Genomic DNA, 24,329 nt, shown 5'->3' on the forward strand with positions numbered 1-24,329 from the left:
ACCACCAAAATGAAGAGGGAAAAAAAATTTTTGCGCAAAATCTGAATCTGAAGATACTATCAAAAATTCAATGTCACGTATAAAAATGTTTGAGCAATCATTCATAGTAAAATGATTTCCGCTTCTAATTTTTGTAAACGTTTTTTTTTTTTTTTTTTGGAAAAAGCTTGAGAACAGTAAGAAGGGTAAATCGGATCATTCCGGGTCCAAGCTTGAAAATTTTAATATCTGATACAGGATTTTTCGGAATTTTTTTAAAATTTTCAATTTTAGGCGCTCGATAAAAATAACACCGTTTCTAAAAATTATAGGAAATTCAAATTGAGTGTATAATAAAGAACAAAAAAAAAAAACCGAGTACCTTTCAAAAATCTGTGGAGGTCAAGGGTGAAAACCGAGGTCGAATTGAGGTGGAACGGCCCTACATATATCGTGAAATAGCTGAGCCTCTTTTGATATTTCTTCTTTTTTATTTCCTTCATTTCGATTCATCATTTTATTCTTGTCTGCTGTATCCTTTTTCCTTTTATTTCCTCCGCTGTGATAAGAGAAGATCAAAGGAGAACGCATGCGATCGAGGTTGGTTATAAAAATGTACCTGCGTTATTTAAATCCCTCCTCCCCTCCCCCCTCCCCGCCCCCGCGAAAACGACATACCACCAAATTGGCCTGATGCAGCAATGTCGTCCTGGCGTTGCGTTACCTTTGAAAGAATATATCGAAATGGAATCCGGAGGGAGAAGGGAAAAAATTCAGGACACTCTATTCGTTCCATTCCTTACCTTTCTCTTCTCATTCTTTTTTTTTTTTTTTTTTTTTTTCTCTTTTCGCGAAGTTTATATAGCGACAGCTGCTATCGCCACTTCTTATATATATAATGAAAGGTATTTATTCTCGAGAAGTGCTTTCTGTAATTATATACAGTGTATAATATATATATATACAGGGTGAGTCAATTGAAACGGCGAGAATGGGAGGAGCTTAGTTGACGAATCAGGACGCGTCCCTCAGCCAATCTGGAGCGGGTCAATCGAAACTCCAATAATTGGGGGGGGAGTTCGTTTGTCTCGACGTAAAAAAGTGAGGCCCGAAGTCTGCACCTGGGTAACGACTGCGGATGAGAAACGACAAGGAAGATGCGACGACGAAGGAAAGACGACGTCACGAAACGTCGGCAATTAGGCTCGTCTTGTCTCGTCGTCGTGCCTCGCTCGTCGTCACATCCTGACTTCGTTTCTCCCAACCACTGGATACCTGTAGGTATAGACTTCGGGCCTCGATTTGACGTCGAGACAACCGATTTCCCCCACATTATCGGAGTTTCAATTGACTCGCTCGAGATTGGCTGAGGGACGCGGCTCGATTCGTCAACCAAGCTCCTCCCCTTCGCGCCGTTTCAATTTACTCACCCTGTATATGTTTGTGTATTTGTACGGATACTTATTCCATGAATGGATTTCCATTTCGCATTCAGCTTTTTGTACATACTATCGATTCGTTATTTTTGAACGAATTTCTCAATGCCGTTGATTAATTGACTCGATGTAAGAAGCAGGGAAGATAAACTGACTTGAAGTATATTTCCGTTAGGAATAATTTAGTTCTATGCGTAGAATTTGACTTGAGGATAATTCGTTTGGTACAAAAACAATTTTAACTTCTTAGCAAATGTATGTGGCGAAAATGAGATTTTCGTGACACTTTTGCGTCGGAACAAAACTTCAAGAGATTCATATCATAATCTCAGCATTACGGTATTTGAGTTCGCTAAATTTAAATGTGCGGGTCGGATTTTGAAAATTCAAAATATTGGATCCAATGTGGCTAATGCAAATTCGAAAAACAGTTTGATACCGACCGAAGTATTTTATTGTTAGCGTTTTTGAGTTCGCTGAATCTTGATATGTAATTAGGTTTACAAAATTCAAAATGGCAGATCCAATACCGCGGTTGTTAATTTAAATTTTGATTTGCTTTGAGTTGATTTAAATTTCAACCCTTAAATACGAAAAAATATCTAATGTAGTATAAAAAATAATATAAACATTAAAGATACAAAATTTTTTGTCGGAACCTAACTACTTTTTCAATTTTCGCCCGCCATATTGTATCCCTGATTTTGGAAATCCGATTACAGATTCAAATTCAGTTTATCTCAATAACCCGATGATTCCTACTTTCGTCGGAATCAAACTATTCTTTGAATTTCGATCTGCCATTTTGAATTTCGGAAATCTTAATTCAGATTCGAATGAAGCAAATCTATCTCCACTCATTGTCACACATGTGTTACTCACACTCGAGGAATTTATACGAACTATATACATATATATATATATATATAATTAACCTAAGAAATTCATCGTATTGAAAAAGATTTCATTACTGAATTTTAAATAAACTAAATCATTTTACGATATAATTCAAATTCCAATTTCTTCTTTCATTTTCATTTATACATCAGATGAAACTGAACATTATTTTCACCAATGACATGAGAATAATAACGAGTGAATTCCTTTACTTATCAGTGTGTAATAAAAATTAATTTTATTCCTCGTTAAGTCCAACTTGACGCCACAATGTGTGTGAAATAATAATAGATAATCGATTAGACTTTTTAATACGATGTGAAAAACAATTACTTTCCATTCTTTCTACACCTTTTTGTTTTTTTCTATCTTTCTTTCTTTCTCTTTCTTCTCGTCTTTGTCGATATTAAATCAACTGTCAATTCTGAATTTTTGAACTACGATTCGTTCAATTTTGCGCCGAATGAAAAGCGGTTAATAATACACGATATTATAATCAGTCGTTCGCACCTTTTTGTCTTGCAAGTAGTCGGGATCGACGAGAAGCACGCCTTGAAGACGGTCAATCTTTCCGGAACTCACTACGAGATCTCTACTTGCCAAATACAATGTCAGCTTGTTGTTGGACGACGATTTCTTGAACACCCTGTGAAAAAAAAAATCATTTTTTCACTTCGTTCGAATTAATATCATCAGCGAAAGCAAAATGAGAGTAAAAAAAAAACAAAACGATAAAGTCTAATATCGTAACCGCAGAAATCACATTTTTTTCTGTTTTCATTCTGAGTAAATGTAGAAAAAAAAAACAAAACGATAAAGTCTAATATCGTAACCGCAGAAATCACATTTTTTTCTGTTTTCATTCTGAGTAAATGTAGAAAAAAAAAAAAAACAACAAAAAAAAACAAATGCGTACAGATTTTTTTTTTTTTTTTTAAATTCCTTTCTTCCGTTGAAATACTTTTCGATAAAAGCTTAAAGTGAAATCTGGCAACGTTGAAATTTAATCACACCTTCGATCAGCTATCCTGCGAATATGAAATAGCTATAAACAACAAATTGATATTATTAATAATCGATATTTGGTTGAAAAAAAAAAGAAAAAAAAAATCTTGGCGACGCCGATGCGGATTTGAATTTCTTTCTTTCTTTTTCTCTCTCTTTTCATGTTATTTTTTTTTACCCTCACGAGCTTCGCAATTAACCACGGGTAAGGTTACTTTGTTTAAATGTAAAGTATAAAAAACGATACTGACATTTTTCTCCTCTGTGCTTTTTTAAGAAAAATTAACAAAACCTTTATACATATATATATGTATCTACTCATGTATTTTTATTATATCGTTTGTTAACTTTAAAAACGCGTATAAATTTCAAGGCAAAAATTATAACGAATAATCACCAAAAACCGCATAAATATCTCTCTATAATTTTATATCTACAGAATGCTAAATTGCGTCTAACTCTATATTCGAATTACAAAAAAGATCCAGATAATTATAGATACAAATAGATAGATATGCACGGCTATGCACGGCCTTTCAATGATAAAGTTTATTCATTTCGATCAACATGATAACGATGCCGTGCATCGTTTAATTAAACCCGTTATTATGTAGCTTGTTCGTTTCGTTACGCGCCGTGTAATATCCGGATCGATATACCGGATATCGAATTGACCGTAGAATTTTTCATTTTTTTTTTCTTCCTCTTTTTTTTTTTATTTTTCATTTTTCATCCTAAAATAATTTTTCTCACCGCCGATTTGACGAGTTTTCATTGCGATAAAATATAAAGAATGCAAAAAGATTTGTTCGTTCGTTTGTTCATTGTACAGAAAATTTTTAAGCTTATAGAGACGGAGTCGAGAAATTTTTCCTTCTCACCGTTTTTCAGCTTTTTTCAGAAAAAAAAAAAACACCTAAAAAAAAATTAGAAGCGGGAGTCGTTTTACTATACCGCGGATGGTTGCCGAAACACATTTTCATATTTCGCAACAGATTGTTGAGAATTTTTGCAGATTTTTTGCAAGAAATTTTTGTCTTTCTCTTCATTTGGATTAAAAAAAAAAAAATTGCAAATCGTAAAATTGTTCCAAAAAATCTGGAACATCTATATAATACGAAGCTATTTTTGAGTGCAAAATCAATCACCCTGATTAATTATCCGAATAATTTCGTTTTATCGATTTTTCTTTTCAAAGACATCTTATATTTGACCGCAGAATTTTATCCGACTATTTTTATTTTTCTCAACTTCTCTACGCGAGGGAAAAGTTTTTTTTATTACGCACCTATGTGTCATATTATTATATAAAATGGCATATATAGTTAAGAAAATTTGGCCTTTGGACTGTTACTGACATGAATACCGGTGAAATTGGCTTCTCTTATCTCTGATTTACTGCCGTTGATATATCATTGGCGAGAATAACCTTATTTAACAATTTTTATCCACGATTCGTGTGAATTATTTTTTTATCGCCTCTGTATCGATTATTTCAAGAATTTATAGGCTATAATTGAAGAGAGAAAAAAAAAAAAAAAAAAAAAAAAAACTATTTTGCGACCGGTGAATCGTATCAAATTAAATAATATATTTTTAAAAAGCAAATTGTATTTAAATTTTTGAAACTTAACTCCTTAAAAAGCACGTTTCAAATTTTCAGAACAATGATTTAGTTTTAATATTTATTATTAATATCGTAACTTGTTTCAAATATTTGAAAAAATCAGATTCTTTAATTTAAATTTACCGTTTTACATGTAATAAATAATAATAATAATAATAATAATAATAATATGTAACAGAATTCAATTTGCGTTTTTCAACAAAATTTTCACCAATTAATTCGATCCTGAAAATATGAATATGATCATGAATTCCCAGTGAATGCAATCAACGTTTCTAGCTCCATTTACAAGTTAATTAATTTCCAATGAGAGATATTGTGGTTATTATAAACGCGGCTGAAATTGAATTTGGAAAAGTTTTCCAGTTCTGTTTTTTTTTTTTCTTCTTCTTTTTTTTCTCTACCTTTCATTATTCTTTAATTTTTTTTTTCCCCTAAGATTAATGCCGATAATGGAATTCAAAAATTGTACAATAATTAGTCTGTAATATAGTTCAATTAATGTAACGTGACGAGTGAAAAAAAGTGAGCGACCATCCCGCTCTAATTTTTCGAAAAAAATTCACAGTTTTTTTTTTTTTTTTTTTTTAAATCTTTTTTTCATTCCCCCCGCAGAGCTTCGTGTTCAATTAGCGATCCCACCTTCTGTTGCACGTTATTTAAAAACTTAATTTCCTCTCGCCTGTCTCCGAATTTAATTTAAAATCCAATCGCGAACGATCCAATCGAAGAATTCGACCCAAACCCATTACGCCGATAACTCTATGAAATTCACACCGTTGAAAATCATCTAGCTGTGCAGAACATGAAGCAAAAAAAAAAAAAAACAACCCTTTCCAATTTTAAACAATTTGTCAACAATCGCAATGTTTAATACTATCTTTGTAAACCTTATACATTATAAAAATAAATTGTCAATATCAAAGTTTTTTGCTCCGACATATCTTTTCATTTACTATAATTTGAATGATAATAAAAATTTGACTTTACAAATCTTTTGAAACGAAATTTTGTACCGGAAATTTTATCTTTCTGAAATATCGTAATAATTTGTCACGCTTAACTTCTTCTTAACTGTGTAAACTCTCGACGTTTTTCATAATTTCGCGGCTTATCGGGGTCGTTAATTAATCAAGACGGTTAACTCACCCCCAATTCACCCCTTCTTTCGAATAATAACTGTCCCGTGTGAAAAGTTTTTTCTTCTCTCGCGGTCATCTTTTATAATATCTTTAGGTATACGTATAGTTAAGCTTTTTATCTCGTTGAAGTTGGAACGTGAAGTTTTTCTCCGCACCATTTCAAACGTCAAAATGATTTCGCGTTTTAAGCATTGAATTTAATTATTCACGCGATTCAAATTCATGACGGATAAATTGTCTGGAATAATTTTACACGCGATAAAATTACAACACATTTTTTACCTTTGACTGTTGAACGTTGAATCCGAAATTGTACCGAGGCTCGATTCAGTTTTCCTGAAACACAAAACAGAGAGGGTGAAATGAATATATATATTTATAAATATCGGTACTAACGTTGATCAATTTATTACAACCTCAATCATTATTTCAATTTCGTTTATTAACGAACCACCGTCAGTTCAGAATTTTAATCCCATCTACCATTAAAATTTAGCAGTCTGATATATATATATATATATATATATATATATATTTGTTTATGCAGACAATTCATTTCGAAGATAAATCTGTGGACGCATTTTTTTTTTTTTTTTACGTCATTCAAATTATTATAGACATATTCGATTATTTAAACAGTACTTTTCAATCAATCCGAGTGATTCGTGTTGCATTTTTTGAAATTACACAACAAATAATATTTTTTTCTCCACAGTGCAATAAATCCGATTCGGTTCTTAACAAGCTTTCCAATGTACATACTGAATTTTGGTTGAATTAACAGGTGGCACGGAAAAATTTTATTAAAGAAAATTGGAAAAAAGAAAAATCGAAAAAAACTAATCCAAAATATTTGAGCTTATTTTTTTCTTTTATATCGATTCAAAATTAGAAATGGGGCGGGAAAAACGGGAAAGGGTAGCGAAATGGGGTACCCTTAAAAATTTTGTTTTTCAAAAAGTTTTTCAAACAGTCAAAAGTTTTCAAAAATTTTTTTTTTTTTTTTTTTTCACATTTTCAAGACATCCGAAGATCATTTTTATTTTCTTTTGGTTATAATTAAATTTCAAAAAAAAAAAAAAGAAAAGACTCAGCGTATTCGAGTCGTGTCGGAAAGTAAGTATTTCCTCAAGTATCCCGTTTTGCCCCCTCTCACCCCAACCCCTCTACCACCTATTTCATTATTACAACGCATAATAATCATGATGAAAAACCAATAGCAACGAATTTGTGACCCGCAAGGTATTAGGGAAGCGAAGGAGAAACTTTTCTCTCCTCTCTCGCCATTTCTGTTGTTTTTCTTCTTCTTAATCAACGACGAGTCCCCCGAGGCTAGGGCTTTAGTGTCGGCGGTTCGACCCCTCTGCGGTTTTCTTTCTCGGCCGGTAAAAGCCTCTCGCGTATGGTATAATACATCTCTTCTTTATTCAATAAGCCGTGAGACCTCCTCCTCGATCACGCCGAAATGCACGGAACTGCAGCTGGCGAAACGCGTCGTACGCAAGAGACGATGATCGATCGATTCACGTTCTCCATCATCTTAATCGATTTTTATCTTTTATTCTATTTATTTCTTACTTTCGTTACCGTGACAAAAATATTTACAAATTAACACCCCCGTTCTACCCTTACTAACCCCCACCGATTCTGATCATTTTTTGGTACCATGTTTTCACCAATTCAAAACGGTCTCAGGAAATTGTTTTTTTTTTTTTTTTTTTCTTTCTTTTTTTTTTCTTTCCATTTCACATATTTTTCTAGCCAATGGTGAAATCTGTCAAAAATCTCAAAACTCGTTATAGGTAGGGGAGGGTGGGGGGCAAAACGGGTTACTTGAGGAAATACTTAGTTTTCGGGTACTCAAATACGTTAAATCTTGTGCTTTTTTTTTACAATTGTAACCAAAGAAAATAAAAATAATTTTCAGATGTCGGGGGGGGGGGGGGGGGGGGGGGGTTATTTTGAAAATTTCTGAAAATTTAAAATAACTCTCAACAAAGTTGAGAGAAGTCATTTTTGACTATTTAAAAAACATTTTAAAAAACAAAAATTTTAAGAGTACCCCATTTTGCCCGCCTCTTCCTTATATAAGATTTTAAATATTTAACGAGAATCGCAGAGAGAATTAAAAAAAAAAAAATAAAATAGTTATATATTCTATGCTCCGAATTCATATATGTTAAATTGTTATAAAAAAAAAGAAAAAAAAAACGGGTAAAAACCTGTATTATTTAAACAATCGATGCAATCGCTCGAATTTTCCTGCAATAGATCCTCGTAGGAAATCACCACCGAGGCACTTTTACTCCTCTCGTCGCTTTTCAAAGCTCGTCGATCAAACGAGGGAAGAAAATAATGCAACCATTTTCTCACCCTCTTCTCTGACACGCGGTGTAATATGTTACTTGGTGCCGGCCGGAAACTCGCGCTTCATCTTTTACGCATTCGCTTTATTTCAACCCCCCTCTCGCCACTCACTTTTACTCTCAGTTTGTCTGACAGTACATAAATTTTCATCCCCTAATTCTGTCGAATCGTCATCAGAGATGAATATTCGACTCTGTTGCGGAACGGAAGGTAAAGTAAAAACAAAAAAATAAATAAATAATTAAAACTTGATCTGAGGTTGTATCGAAATGCCAATATCACGTTTTATTCCACAATTTGTTTATCAATTTTTGAAATTTATCTTCATGTATATATAAGTGATGAGGTAAAAAAAAATTTCAACGAGTTTAAAACCCTTTCAATCACACGTTATTGTGCTGAGTTAAGTTTTATAACAATAAAGTATTTTTTAGTTCTTGGGATCTCACCGATTACGAATCTGAAATCAGATTTTGAAAATTCAACATGGCCGATCCAATATGGCGGTCTAAAAACTCTACGCAGTGATTTCAAAAAATGAATTATTCCATCGATTTGAACATTTTATTTTTTTCTGCGTCTATTTGTTCTTTACAATAATATAAAATAGCTGGTATGAATACTAACCATTAGGTATGGCTCAAAGTATTAAACATGGAGAATCCAAATTATGTTTTGTTTATTTTTTTGTTCCTCTTGTTTTGGCTCAACATAACCGAATACAAAGTTCAAATATTTATCCTGACCGAATTTTTAGTTGATTGCCATTGTGTAGATCGAGGGGAGAGGATATAATTTGATCGATACATTTTCAAATTGGATTTTGTCACTGTTTATTTTTCTCGTCACGTTCGCTAATTACTTTTAATATCAGGTTTTTTCGCCTCTGTTTCGTGTAATCAAGCCTGCGGATCAAAAAAACGAACGAGTCTAAAGAAAAATGAAAAAAATTGTTACATCGGGTCGCAGGTGAGCAGGGGAAGGAATAAAACTTCTTATTACATTTTTTTATACTATCTATCAATTGCATAAACGGCTATCTAGTTAGATTAAAAAATATATCAAATCGCGTGTTATAAAAAGTCGTGAAATCTTTTCCGACATCGAAACATTTAAAAAAAAATTTGACACTGGGGGAAAAGAAAAAAAAAAAAAAATCAATTATTATCTTGCGCTCACATATTTATTCATTGAATTCAGAATTAGAGGCGAATTATTCAATTTTCATCCCCCGGGAAATTCTTGAAGCCTTGTGAAAATCTTGATAATCTTCGCACGGATATATATCGTTCGTCATTCGAAAATGTAATGAAGCCGGATTTGTCTCCCTTCATATTTTGCGACCCTTCCTTAACGCTGCCGTGGATCAATCCATTCCCGAAGGACCAATGCTAAGGGTTGGTTCGATACTTGGTATTTCCCTTCCTTCCATCACGCCGTCGGCTTTTGTGGTTTTCCATCCGTCTAACCTTTGCGTCACAGAATCCTCTTGGAACGATGATTTCTTCATCCTTGTTTCCGGCGTTCTCTAGGGTCAAATTTTAAATCGAACCATTTTCCTCGGGTCGTCGTAAAATTTTATGGAAAAGGTCCCGATGCGCTAAATTAATTTTTATACGAAACAACCTGATCGGGGTGAAAACGCGTGAAAGAATTCGGTAGAGAGGATCAGGGTAACGATATCGAATTTTTTAAAACGCCAACATCGGTTTAGAATAGTCAAAATCGTAGAAAAAGATCAAAGTACGGAAAGACGATGTATAGAATTGTCAAAATTCTAACGAGTTTTCATATTTTTATTTTTTATGCTTTTATACATTTCCATACGTTTTAACTTTTCCATATATTATTATTCATTTACAAAATCGATTTTTCTCTACCTTTCCATATTTTCTATTATTCTTCAGTGACAAAAAAGTGTCACATAATATAGAAAAAAAAAAAGAACGTAAATAAAAAAGAACATCGTTATAACGTCAATTCGATCAGTGCAATTTACCGTAAAAACTTCGTGGGATATTGCTTAACGATAAATAAATTATATCCGTGAAATCTGTGAATTTCTGAATAATTGAAATATCGAAGAAGCAAAAAATTCATTGCAATATATATATATATATATATATTTTGACGATTTTTGACATTTTTTAAAATTTGGAGCGACCTCTTAAATTTTTTTTTTTTAGCTGTCCTTTGGAGTGGGCTCTTAAAACATCAAAAACTAACATTTTGTCACACGAGACTCAAAAAAAAAAATATAGTCGGTTTTTTTGCTAATATATATATATATCAGGGTGGGCAAAAAAATAATTTCTATGTTCTTTTTCGTTAGTCACCGTGAAAATATTGTCTAAGACGAGGAAAAAAAAAAAAAAAATTCTGTAAAGGTTTGAGCTCTTAATATTAAGATTAAAAGATGCTTGTTTGCGATTTTCCATTTCCCATTTGAATTTATAGATTTTTTTATTTTTTTTATTTTTTTTTTTATTTATACTTACTTTGTCATCTTGAACGATATTTTCACGGTGACTAACGAAAAAAAAGAAAGAAAAAAAAAGTCATTTTATGGCTAATCCTAACGTGTATATTTTTCTTTCTACAGTTATGCTTTTTAACGCAACGTCAACGTACGAAGATACGATAAGACCGCCTGCTTTATTATTACCGTTTAGAAATCTCGTGTAGACGTTATTGTAGATGCATATCTAACGTAAGCCGAGATATTTTGTGAACCATTCACGGTCAATTACCGAGTCCTTGAAACTAGATTAGATGACAGTTTCAATTCGGCTTAAGTGATCCACCGCTATCAACTTGTTAGAAGATTATATTTCCGCGATAGAATCACACTCGAGAAATATAAACTCGTCTATACTACATATATATATATATATATATATATATATATATATACACTTAGTTTATTGTGCAATAAAAAAAAAAAAAAAAAAAATGCCGACACTCGAATTAAATAATAAACTTCACGCTTATATTTTACACTCGTGCAGAAAAGAGTTTTTAGAAAAATTACTGGCTGGCTCGTGCAAAAATTAAAAAAAAAAAAAAAAAAAGAAAAATTCAATCCAAGTATTCTTTTCCTTATTACAGGCATATATATATATATGCATATTGTATAAACATTTCACTAATACCGATAGTAGTTTTTTTTTCTTTCTTTCTTTTTTCTTTTTTTTTTTTTTTTTTTTCATTTTAATTACATCATGCTTTTTCGTGAATGATCGTTAAATTATACGGTTTTATGTACGTTGTTGTACCTTATAACCTAAGAGAAAAGGATCGGCTGTCTGGCGTCGTTAGCGAGTCACCGATATCCCTCTTAACGTTTTATCTTACTCGACAAATTTGTACAATTATAATATTTTAACGATAGATTTTAAGTGTCCGAAGTCTAAAGGCTTCCGCGTATCAGATGAATGGATTAATTTTTTTTTTTTTCCTCATCGTTGATTGTGCGATTAAGGAAAACGCGATGAAATGAATTTTCCAATTTTCGCGGATGGTGATTTAAGAAAATTTTGGAAATTAACGCGCAACCGCTGTCGATTCGGATAAAGTGCCCGGGCCGTTAAAACAGTTGGAGAAATTCAATTTGAGAAAGGCTCGGTTAGTTTCATTCGTTCAGGGGAGAAAATTTGGAGGAAGATTAACAGCTTTCTTCAGCAGCTTTTCGGCTCGGTGGAAAATTTAACTCAATTTGTACTTTAATCACATTTCATTGGTAAAAATATACATTTTTTTTTTTCTTTTCTTTTTTTTCTTTCACTGATATAAAAAATGAAACACAAAGAAAGTCGCGTCATTCGTGTTTTCTCATGTTAGCGATAATAAATCTGACTTCTTGTTTCAGGCTTGATTTTTATCCAACACCTAAGAACGAAAAATGGCGATAACAAATGTGTTGAAATATACTCTACAATTGTTCTTAAATTATTACGAAAATATTAAAATAAGTAGATACCTTGATGAAGTTTTGTTTTCCAATTGTGAGATTCAAACCTTGAAAAATAATTTACTTCGAAACAAGTATATATATAACACCGAGAAGGGTTTAAATGATTTTATACTCGCGGGAAAAACTGAGTTTCAATGAGGTTTTATAAATATATAAGTAAAGTAGTGAGGAAAGGCGAGAGATAAACAAATGAATTTTCGTATCTTGCGTAAGCGTAAGAAAAATAAAAATAAAAAACGAATGAAAAACTACGAACAGGAAAATAACGAGAAAGGGTTAAATTTTTACTTTCGTATTTACGAAACCCGTTGTAGGATAATCTCCGGAACAAGGTGAGTTTTTTTTTTTTTTTTTTAATAATGATGCGGTTGAAAGTTGCGGTGATGTATTATTATTTTCGCCCCGGTTTGTTTTACAGGCTTCGTGATATAATTATACACTTTGTTAAAACCGTAATTACACCTGTCAGAACGTCAGCAAAAAGGCAAAAGCTGATGAAACCGATACTTTTTGTTAATTACTTTAGTCCTCGATCAATAACGTAGCCTACGGAAACTTTCATAATTTTTCAAACAAAACAAAACAAAAAAAAAAAAAAAAAAGGGAAAGGAAAGAAAGCCTAAAAAAAATAAACAATTAAAAAATAATATGGAAATTATAAACAGATTGGATTGCGTATTAATTTTTCAATTGTCGAACGTTGATTTTGATCGAAAGCAAATTATTCTTTAACAACATTTCTAAACCAGATATTGAAAATAATATATATTTTTTTCAATAGAATTGATTGAATATATGCGCTTTTATTTGTTGACCAAAATCAATATCAGTGGGATCGCGAAAAAAATATTATATTTTTCCTGATAAATTGAAGGATCTACAAAAAAAAAAAAAATCTGTTGCGATTTTTCTTCGCAAGTCTATCAGTTCAAAAGTTATTAATGGTTAATAAACTTAGTTACGTCAAATGTGACGATATTTTTTTTTTTCATTTCCACTATGAAATAATGGTTGAAAAATGAAAAAAAAAAAATGTATATATATATATAATATTTCTCAAAGTTCATGTCATCTTCTTTTTTACGAAACTTCGACTATATTCCCGAAATTACCGATTACACGGCAAAAAATAATTTTTCAACGTAAACATTATTGTACAAAATTTATACTTTCGTCAACTTTTTTTGAACCAGTAGATTTACGAAAAAATCGCAAGAGACCTTTTTTTTGTCGGATCGTTAAATTTCCAAAAAAAAAAAAATATACGCATCGCACTTCACGATACGCCAGTCAGTTGTTGAGTAAAAAAAATTCCTAGACAAAATAAAAATAAAAAGAAAAAAAAAAATAAAATATGGAAAATAGCAAACAGGCACCTCTTTTAATATCAATATTAAGAACTGAAAGTTTTACGGAATATTTTTTTTTTCTCGTCATCCTGAACGATATTTTCACGGTAATTAACAAAAAAAAAAAAAAAAAAAAAAAAAAAATAGCAATTTTTTTTTTCGACCCACCCTTATGCATATTTACCATTTACACATATGGATACAAGTACTCGTACATGATTCAGTTAGCTGTCAGCTGTTGCACGTCGCGAACGGAGAAGAGAGTTCTAACTCGTCGTCTCTCTAGGGTCGCAGACGCCATTAAACTTTCAGACGACTTTCCGAAGCTCGAAGCTGCTCCGGCGATTCGAGAGAGTCGATGTAGCCACCCCCTATAGCTTTTACGATATCTACTTGAAAACTGCTCCTTCACTTCGACGCACGCTTGAATGTCCGAGCTGCTGCACACTTATTTCTTCTAATTAGTCATCGCTGTAACGTGAAGTGATATTCTGCACTTGTAGCAGTTTGGAGTGGATTAACTTCACTGCAGTTTAAAAGTAATAGTTTGAACAGGATTTTTTTTTAAAACCATTTCGAGTCTGACTTTATTCTCTGTTATATAATAAGATGGTTCCGTTGCCCGTAAATTGGTACTTTGTATTCATTTTTCTCGCGAGAATGTATTCAGAAAATTTTTATACATATTCGCGAACTGAGAATATACTTAAAAATAAAAAAAATAATTAAACAAGAAAATACCGAAATTATAAAGAAAAGCTTGATGGACGTCGATGCGTGATTTAAAATCGTTCGAAGATTATCGAAAATTTAGTAGATTTTTTTTCTGCCACTATTTTTCTTTTTTTTTTTTTTTTTTTTTTTTTTTTCATCACGTTGGCATCGTCAAATATTTATTGTTGCAAAATTGCACCGATATTGATTATGATCATGGAATGGCAATAACGATTGGCGGGCGAACAAAAAGAAAATCTGTTTTACTTGATTTGCAAAAATTTATAGGCTTATATTTATGTCGGTTTAATAAAAAGTATTAATTTCCGATCAAACGATGTTTCTAATGACATTTCAATTTAGCAAATATGAATAGTTTTTTCAAATTCGAAGCATCGTTTTTTTTCTCCAATACCAAAATTGATGATACGATTGTTTCGAAATCGTAAAAAAAAAATATATAATCGAATAAAATATATGTACTTATAAATACGAAATCTTGATTTTAATTTAGTCAGTTTAATGAAACGATATTTTTTTCATTGTTTTCAACAAAATATTGTATAGATCTAAAGTATACATACGGAAAAGCAAAAGACAATAATTATAAAAACAGGGAGCTAAACTCGCGATGATCCAGCAAAAACTGGCGAATACTCGGTTAAACGCCCCTATAAATTCCACCCTGTTTCTACAATAAGGCTCTTAATCATCCCTTCTAATTTCGAAATTCCCCGCAATTTCCGCTAATTCATCTTATACGCGGTGAGTTTCTTCCCTGTTATATACCTACATCGAATTTCAAAGCCTTCCTCGATAATTACTCACCCCCTCTTACGCTTTGTTTCCATCGTAACGACACTCGAATAATCTTCGAAGTTTTCGGCTCGTTTCGAGGTCCGCGCCTTCCTCAGCCGGATTCCATTGTCCTCGAACCTTTGTCGAGGTCATTGTGCTCCGTAAAACATGGGAATACTACCTACACCCCCTCCCCCTCCCCCTCGCGGTTTCCCCGGATACTAATAGGTAGGTACTAGATTGTATGAAAAAATTGATTATTTGTTTTTCTTAAGTTATATTGAAAATATTGTTCCAAATGATGAAAAAAGAATGCTGTCCAATTTTCAGCTCTTAAGGTGCTTATAAAGACCCGTTGTACACCTCGAAAACGCGGGGAAGCAAAACTCCTATACCGCTCAAGCGATCAGAGTGAAACTTGGGCAGTTGATGACTTGTTTTGGCAAAAAGTGGAGCGGCTTTTTACTTTTTCAAAATTTGGAAAAAAATTTTACAGATTAGTTACCACTCACAGAAATTGGCCAAATTTTCACAGTTGCACTGAATGGATCGACCTATTCGGTCTGATGCCACTCGGCGGTGATGAAACACACATTTTGAGCCCAGTTCCATGAGATTTGATGGTGAAATGACGAAATGGCAGCTGATCTGGTTTTCGATTACGAAGAACACCGAAATCTCATTTTGGCGACATTTGTTACCGACTTTTCATGCTTGCCGGTAATTTTTTACCGACATTACACGCATACATTACCGGCATGCGCTTAATGTCGGTACCAAATGTCGCCAAAATGAGATTTCGGTGTTCTTCGTAATCGAAAACCAGATCAGCTGCCATTTCGTCATTTCACCATCAAATCTCATGGAACTGGGCTCAAAATGTGTGTTTCATCACCGCCGAGTGGCATCATACCGGATAGGTCGATCCATTCAGTGCAACTGTGAAGATTTGGCCAATTTCTGTGAGTGGTAACCAATCTGGAAAATTTTTTTAAAAATTTTGAAAAAGTAAAAAGACGCTCCACGTTTTGCCAAAATAAGGCATTAACTGCCTAAGTTTTACTCTGATCGCTTGAGCGGTATATGAGTTTTGCATCCCCGCGTTTTCGAGGTGTACAACGGATCTTTATAAGCACTTTAATATTAATATTTAGAGATACCTCATCGCGATTTTCTATTTTCCATAAGAATAACAGTATATAATTTAATGCAAATATTATGCGATAACTTAACAGATCTTTCGTAAAAATATTTTCCATTGAACTTGATGCGTGAAGAAATGCGTATTATATATATCCAAAAAAGGATTAAATCAGCTGACACGTGTTGGCTCTGAAACGAACCCCCCCCCCTCTCCTCCAAAAAAAAAAACGTCTTAATCTCCGCATTAATATGTATTTGAGGTCGAACACGTGCCGTTTATCCTGTCCTCAAGAGCCCCCTGAAAAATTCAGTGAATTCGGTCGATAAATTATTTACAGCCTTCGAACTACCATATAAACGAGATAATAAAAGATATTTTCTCTGTGACGGAGATTTTCCGCAGCTTCTTAAAAAGCTTTTCGCCCGAATTCACATTACTTTCGATTTATCGTATGTTGCAACTTATTGTTTTTATACACACGTTCTTTACCATACGGAGTTTATTGTTGTTCTTGTTGTTATTATTATTATTATTATTCTTACCCTTGTTATTCGCCTCTTGAAAAAAAATGCGAATATATCTATATATCTATATATCTATATGTATGTACGGTATGCACGCACGCGAGACGAACGAGCCGTGGATAATGTCGTCGTAAACGATTGTACGGGGCATAATTGGGCCACCGCCTATATCACGTATACATATAGACGCAAGAAGGCGTAAAAGAGAAATATTAACGTGATAATAAAAGTGAATTTTTATGTCAAATAAATCCCAAGGGTGTCGTTGGATATCAACTTTACTTTATATTATAGCTCCACAATGTGTGCCGTACATTCGTTACGAACTGAGAAAGAAAGGATGGAAATTTTATTATTTCGACAATAAAATATATTTTCTCTCTCTCTCTCTCTCTCTCTCTGTGTGTGTGTGTGTTTGTCGTAAAAGTGAGAAAGAGAAGTCATTCTTAGTTTTTTCTTAATTGATCCAATTACAATCCTTTTGTATCGATTTTCTGTATGATTTTATCAAAGAAAATCAAAAATGTTTAACATATTGTTGTGAAAAATTATTATACTTTTTCTTTCGCATTACGTATAAATTACTGGATTTCTTTCATTTTCATCTAATTTAAATGTGATTTTCTCTTTTGTATTCCATTTTTTTTTTCCTCTCTTCTTTTACAAGTTCAAATCATCTCGTTCAAATTCACCTTTCAACAATCCGATTTTTCATTCCTCGTTACGATCTCACAAGTGGCTACAAAGTCAATGACGGTTCTTTTGCCGAAAAAAAAAAACAACAAAAATTTTCTCAAAGAAAAATAATCGTGATTTTCTTTTTTTTTTTCTCATCTTTTCGTTACTCATGACAAAAATTCATCAACTTCATACAGGAATAAAATTTGTAAATTTCCAGTATAATATTTCAATGACAATAAAACACATATGTGTATAAATAATAAAAATTGATCAACGATTTTCGTAGTATAAGAAGTTGAAAATATGTATGAAAAATTTCACGACAAAATTCATCAGTATCAAAATTCAAAATGTCTCGTTGTTCGTTGGTTTTTTTTTTCTTTTTTCTTTTTTTCAATTTTTTCCTCTTCGTCTACTTATTACATCTTTTACTCATTACGATCCGCATTGCGATGAAAGAAAGGAACGAAACGGAAGAAGAAAAAAAAAAAAAAAAAAAAAAAAAACCATTCGTCGTTCGCGTGGACAAAAATATTTTTCGGAGTAAAATTTTGTTTCCATTTGCAAAAAAAAAAAAAAAAAAAAAAAAAAAAATCGTTCTCGTCCCCTTCTTCCGCCCCCCAAATAATAATAAAATTAATTATAATAATAACAATAATAATAGCGGCATGACAATAAATTCCATTATCGTCCGAGCATATTATTTTCACCCACGCGGAGATATTACACGTTGTTGTTCGATCAATATGTGTAAGTATTTAGTAGCGAATATAAATCGCGAAGATGTTTGTTTGAAGAAGATATATAGATATATACAGTCTTGCCGCGTATAGTAAATAATAGTTGAAGCTAATCGGCACTAAAATCGTCGAGGGAATAACCGAGAGGTGAATACAGATGATGCGATATTCGTGTTGTTTGCCCTTCCACCCCATCGCTGAGCCGTTTTTTCTCTCTCTCTCTCTCTCTCTCTATCTTTTTTCTTCCCTTTTTCAAGCTTTCCGAGCCGTCGCGTTGCGTCGTTGACATCGTCTACGGTAATCTATATTTAATTATATATATCAAGTTGTAAGTTCGACATCGTAGGATCATAAGAGTTTTAGTTACGATCGAGGTAGGTAATCGGTTTATTTAATCCGATAATTACAAAGGCACGAGCACTACTCCAAACACCCAAACCAGCTCATCCCTTAAACCGTAAAACAAATTTTTCTCAACGTTTTTTTTTCATCCCGATGACTTCTTGCCATCCGAATCTGATATTTGAACATCCGTCACTCGTAAAATTTTCGTTAGGATTAAATGATTGATCTTGAGTCGATAGAACCGGGGGTAAACTCTTCGTTTCTGGAACCAATCTATCTGTGGAAGATCTAACCCTTCGTATGTATACAAAATTTTTGTTTTATTTATTTATTTATTTATTTTTTTTTTTTTTCTACGGTTATGCCGGAAACGTTTTTTACAAAATTTCTAGCCGCAATATTAGTTTGTTCATTTTCGTTTGTTTGAACGATTGTTGTAGCGGAAAGTCGTATTTTTTCGCAGAATTCAACGCGTAGTTTTTACCGTGATTTATTCAGATTTTTTCGATGATTCTCGAAATTTAGAAAAGGAAAAAAAAAAAAAAAAGAAAAAGAGTTGAAGATCGATAAATGACATCACTCCGATGTTTTCGATTTTAAAAAAGTTCCAGTTGAAAGAAAAATCAGGCGATTCTCTCAAAAATCTAACGTATTTCAATTTTGGATCAGTAATCAGTCTAGAATTTTGACTCACAAGTTTTGATAATTCTCTCCAGACCCTAAAATTAAAGGTTTCCTGACTTACTGATGACTTCGATGAAACAGCATCGGAATGACCATTCTTTCCATTTAACCCTTTCAGTCACGCCATTCAGTTATTTTTTTTTCCAAAGCCAATCTGATGTCAGAAATTTATTAAAAAAAAAAATTGAATTTCGTAAATCTAATGACCATTTCTGAGATCTCTGTCGAAATCAATGAAATCCAAGCGTTTTTAGTTTACGTTCACCAAAAAAAAATTCTCCGCTAACGAATTAAATTCACAAAAATACTTTTTCATTAGAAAGTTTGAGTATATTTTTTCCACGAAAATACCAAAAAAAATGAAAATTTTGTATGGAATATGAAAAAAATGTGGAAAAAAAGGTGTCACTATGGTGGCTTCTGTGACTTGAAGGGTTGAATGAGTTATGTTTTTTTCGGACCCTGATGAAACGTTTGAAAAAAAATTTAAAAACGGAATTTCCAAATTCGTGGGGTCACTAGTTTCTGTTCGAACAATTTCTCTCTGTCTGCCTCTTTCTCTAACGTGAGTAAGCAATCACCGTTCGACACAGTATAAAATCGGATTTTAGTCAGGTCGGTCGAGACCTGCACGCTGCTGCACATTCGGGTAATTCGCGTTATCCAAATTCCAATCATCAGTAATTGCATAGCACCCGATCGGTACTGCAGCTGCCTGTATGCAAACCGCCGGAGCTGACCGACACTGATCGACGACGATGTTACCACCCCCGGTAGAAAATTGGCTCGCCTTTTACCCCGTCACAGTTTAAATTTCCGTTGAAACTTTGGAAACAGTTTATAACGCCACGTTTCGTACGTCAATCTGCTCCTGGGAGAATAAATTAGAAGGGGTGTCAATTAAACGGTCGCTTCGTTGCGACACCCCGCTGATCACCCCGTAGATCCACATCGTCGTTGAACGACCCCTTTTTATGCATAGAAAGATCTTGCTTTACTTACATCAGCTGATTAAGAAGCTCTGCGATACTATCCTTTAGAAAACAAAAAATAAATAAATAACGTTAGGAAATAATAGCTATTTATGTGGCATGCTCGTAAACCGCCTGTTTTTTTTTTGGCAAGGATAAAGATTTCAGTACGAGCTGAAGGCGAGCTGGAAGCGAGTACAGAAATTATCCGAGCCAAAAAACGGTTTACGGGCATGCCACATACAATATTTTTTACGCTATGGGCATTGAAAAGCAAAGCGAAGAGTGAGGTTATGTCGCGATCTGTTCGACGAAGCTACTTTATTCGGCAGTTTGGGATGCGCACTTCGAACTGCGCATCAAAACTGCGGAATAAAGACTTTATTTCGCAACTTTGTTCGCTGCCGTATAAAGCGTCACTTTACGGAACGAAAACTGCCACAAAAAGTGAACTTTTCAATTCCCATGCCGTAAAAATGTTATTCATGCTTTGCTTTACCACGTTCATAGTGGAGTTCAGACCTCATTCCGAAGACGCGGAATAGCAATATTTTTTTTTTTTTTTGATCAAACATTCGTTTTCCTTTTTTATTACTCAATTTGCGTCTTCAACATCAGAGGTGGTTCTAAGGTTTGGTGTTATTACTTGGTTCCAATAATTGAAAGTTAGAAGAGTTAGTTTTTTGTGCCTTTCTTACACTTTCTACAAACCAATTCAAAAAAGAAACAAAAGATATGAAAGGACACTTCGACTACCTCAACATAGAGCTTATTTTTTTTTACACTGGGTCCCATATTTCATTGAAGTACCCTATTCTTTTTCTTCTCATATAAGCACCCTAAAACCCCAAAGGTTTCCCTTAAATGAACCCTAAAGTATTCAATTTTCTCCTAAAAGCCCCTATTTCTGTCATCCTGTTACTTTTCATAAATTAAAATTGACTGGGAAAATCAATTTGATACTTGACAGCAATGTTTATACTTTTAACTTAACGTAGAGAGAAGAAGGAAAAACACATCGAATTTCACAAAACCATAATTTTTAGGGTTTCATTGTTGTTATCCCAAATTATTTTTTTCCGAAATTTAATTGAAAAGAATATGAAGATTGTTCTCAAGTATCAAATTGATCTCTTCGGTCCATTTTAGTTCAAAATTCAACCCTTCCCACCGGCATGTGTCAGTGTTATCCGAACACATTTTTGTAACGCAATCGAAAAAATTCCAAAACAACCAAAATGACGGACATTCTAGTGTGTGCCTAATTTTTCTCTGTCAAGGTCCATACTATGAAAAAATATTGGAAACCCTACCCCCCCCCCCCCCCCCCCCGCCCAATATTTTCACAAAGCTTTTCCTTATTTCCCTTAAAACAACCTAACTTGAGTACTGTAAAGCCTATTTCCACCATTGATCATTTAATCCTCCCTTTTGGACAAATTAGCTTACAGAAAAGGAAAGTTGAGGGAAATATATTATATCTTCAAACCATTTGCGGATTGAAAACAAACTCATATCAGCATTAAGTTTCTGAACCTTTTTGAAACAAGCCAGAGACGAGGAGGAGGAGTACCTAGAGCTTCTAAGACTGCAGGAAAATCGTGATCTTCGTATCGGAAATTAGCTCGTCAAGCCGAGTAACGAATGCACGGCATAACCAAGTGACAGCAGCCCAAGAAGACTCGGAAGGGAAATGCGACGAGGAAAGCAGCTAAATCCGGGTGTCACTCACTCAATCTTCGTTAAACGTGCCACGGATCGTTCCTCTTCTCATCTTTGTCTTTGTCCCCCGCAGCGCCGACACCCTGACTCAGATTTTTCATCAGCCTATCAATCTCCCGGTTGAATTGTTGTTATTTATTACGATACGACAGTCAAGATATACGACGGAGTTGTCCACCGTAACACTGTAATCTCTGCGGTTCTTCTCGGTGTATTGCAATCGATGAACACCAGTTTCGACCCCGGCTGTGACGTCACAATTCGCTGTGTCATGCGACACTATTCTCTGTCCTCGGTCTGCTGGATCACTTTGCCCCAAATTTTTTAAACAGAAAATCTATGAATCAACATCTTAAGTTTCGATCGGTTAGATCTAAAAGAGTTCCAATAGTTAGTTAATCATTATAGATAAATGCGATATATCACTGTTATGCAACGAAATCCTTCTTGAAACAAAAATATGATAGAAATGAAGGTATTGAAATGGCAAATCCATATTAGCTTTCCATTTTATGTCATCACGTATGGCCATGCCGCGCCATTTTGTTATTAATATCGATGAAAAAAATTCTAAAACGTTTTTGAAACTATAAATAATAAAGCCCTCGAACTAAAATTGCTCTAAGTGTTTTCATTATCTTAAGAAAAAAAAAAAAAAAAAAAAAGACAACTTCTGAAAACATGTGTGTTCTAGACCGTCCAAGCTGCCCCCGCCCTTAAAAAATCATTACATGACATGAAAAGTATACATGGTACATACTTTTTCTTACTACATTTTGATTCAGAAACGTTAAATCTATGATTATTATACATAATAATAAGAAGGAGAAGAAGAAAGTTTTTTTTTTTTTGCAGAACAGTGTATATTCAGCCATGACTTCATATTTCGTATTCTTAATTAGCCATTCAGTTGACATTCATTCATCAGAAATTCATCATCGAATCTCAGTATCGCAGCAGGAACTTCATTCCTCGATGAAACTTGCTCGATCTAAACACATCAGGTATATACATTCGTAGCTTGGTTTAAACGCCGTCAAAGAAGTTGGACTTCATCTTTATTGGAAATCTGACAAAGTACTGTCACCTTCCTTCTCCCATGATTAGGTCTCAAGTCTGGATAATTCCTTCAGTGTTTTCGCCTCCTATGTTGAAGTCTGCATAATGGAAAGTTGGATCTGTGATGGATCGAGGTTCCTCCAAGGGTGCCTGAGGCCTTGTACTACTACCGCATATGGGGCTATTAAAAATTGAGAGTGTGCAACGTGACAAAGCTACGTAGTTTCAGACCTCGACTCCTGGTTCTGCGGGGAGCGAGTTTTTAAATATGCACGTACAAGGGTTTATCCAACCCGCGGAGTTCCAAGGATCTCCACTCGCTCCTTGCATAACGTTACTGCATAACCAGCTCGCTCACTCGGCCAGGAAAGGTGGGGGATGGGAATCCACGGAATTGATCATCTGGGTACAGAATACCTCATGCACCCTCCGAATTTCCCCAGACAGTCTTGGATCGCTTGATGTGCTCTCTCTTATCAAATTTCCTTTACCCTCCGGCGCGGCAGCGTGTCGCGTTAATCATTTTCCATTGTACCTACCTACTCACCGTCCGAAAGGAATTCACAAAATGTTTTCACGCCGAGGCGAAGATCCTACTATCCTGTAGAAATTCTAATGCTAATGGTCGTCAATTCCTTAAATTTTGTGCCCATAGTCTGGGCGAGTTTTCAAGTTCCACAATGACTACAAGTTTCTTGTGTAAGATTTCTTATTCTTGAAGTAAACTTAACGCTCGATGAATAATTGATTTAAATATTCATTAAACTTGCTAAAAGCGTTAAGAACACTGCCGGAATTACTAATGTCTTTAAAAAAAAAAAGTTTCTCACTCAATTTCACTCTGTCAGTTTTGAGAATTTTAATAAAATCATCAAACCATGAAGATTTGGAATCTGTATCGATGCTTCTGAATTTTATTAACCTATTTTTTTTTAGTTTTTTTTTTTTTTTGCTATTCGATGATACCTATTACGCGGTGAAAACATACTCAAGCTTAAAATTGGAAGTAACTCGTGAAATAGAACGAGGAAGAATTTTTCACGTCACTTTGCAAGGTTGTATAAAACCGGAAATGAAGAAGCAATTTTCTCGTATCGAAGAGCACGGTTCGTAGTTTGGATTTCTCTTAGAGCCAGAGCACCGCGCTTTGAATAAAGAATTTCTTCCTTCCC

At 33.7% G+C, this 24,329-nt stretch overlaps 2 protein-coding genes across 2 annotated transcripts in view; one reads left to right on the plus strand and one right to left on the minus strand.

Annotated features, from left to right (window-relative positions):
* Positions 1 to 24,329, plus strand: part of LOC124408235 (14 kDa phosphohistidine phosphatase-like) — a 108,563-nt gene that overhangs the window by 47,136 nt on the left and 37,098 nt on the right. The window lies entirely within an intron of this gene.
* LOC124408229 (arrestin homolog) overlaps positions 1 to 24,329 on the minus strand; it is a 68,624-nt gene that overhangs the window by 42,798 nt on the left and 1,497 nt on the right. Inside the window, exons 2-3 of the mRNA XM_046885000.1 lie at positions 6,369 to 6,422; positions 2,823 to 2,958 (exon numbers count right to left, since the gene is read on the minus strand). Of these exons, the coding sequence (XP_046740956.1) occupies positions 2,823 to 2,958; positions 6,369 to 6,422 (190 nt within the window). The remainder of the gene's footprint in view (positions 1 to 2,822; positions 2,959 to 6,368; positions 6,423 to 24,329) is intronic.

Source organism: Diprion similis, chromosome 7 (genome assembly GCF_021155765.1).
Source record: "Diprion similis isolate iyDipSimi1 chromosome 7, iyDipSimi1.1, whole genome shotgun sequence".
Classification (NCBI taxonomy): domain Eukaryota; kingdom Metazoa; phylum Arthropoda; class Insecta; order Hymenoptera; family Diprionidae; genus Diprion; species Diprion similis.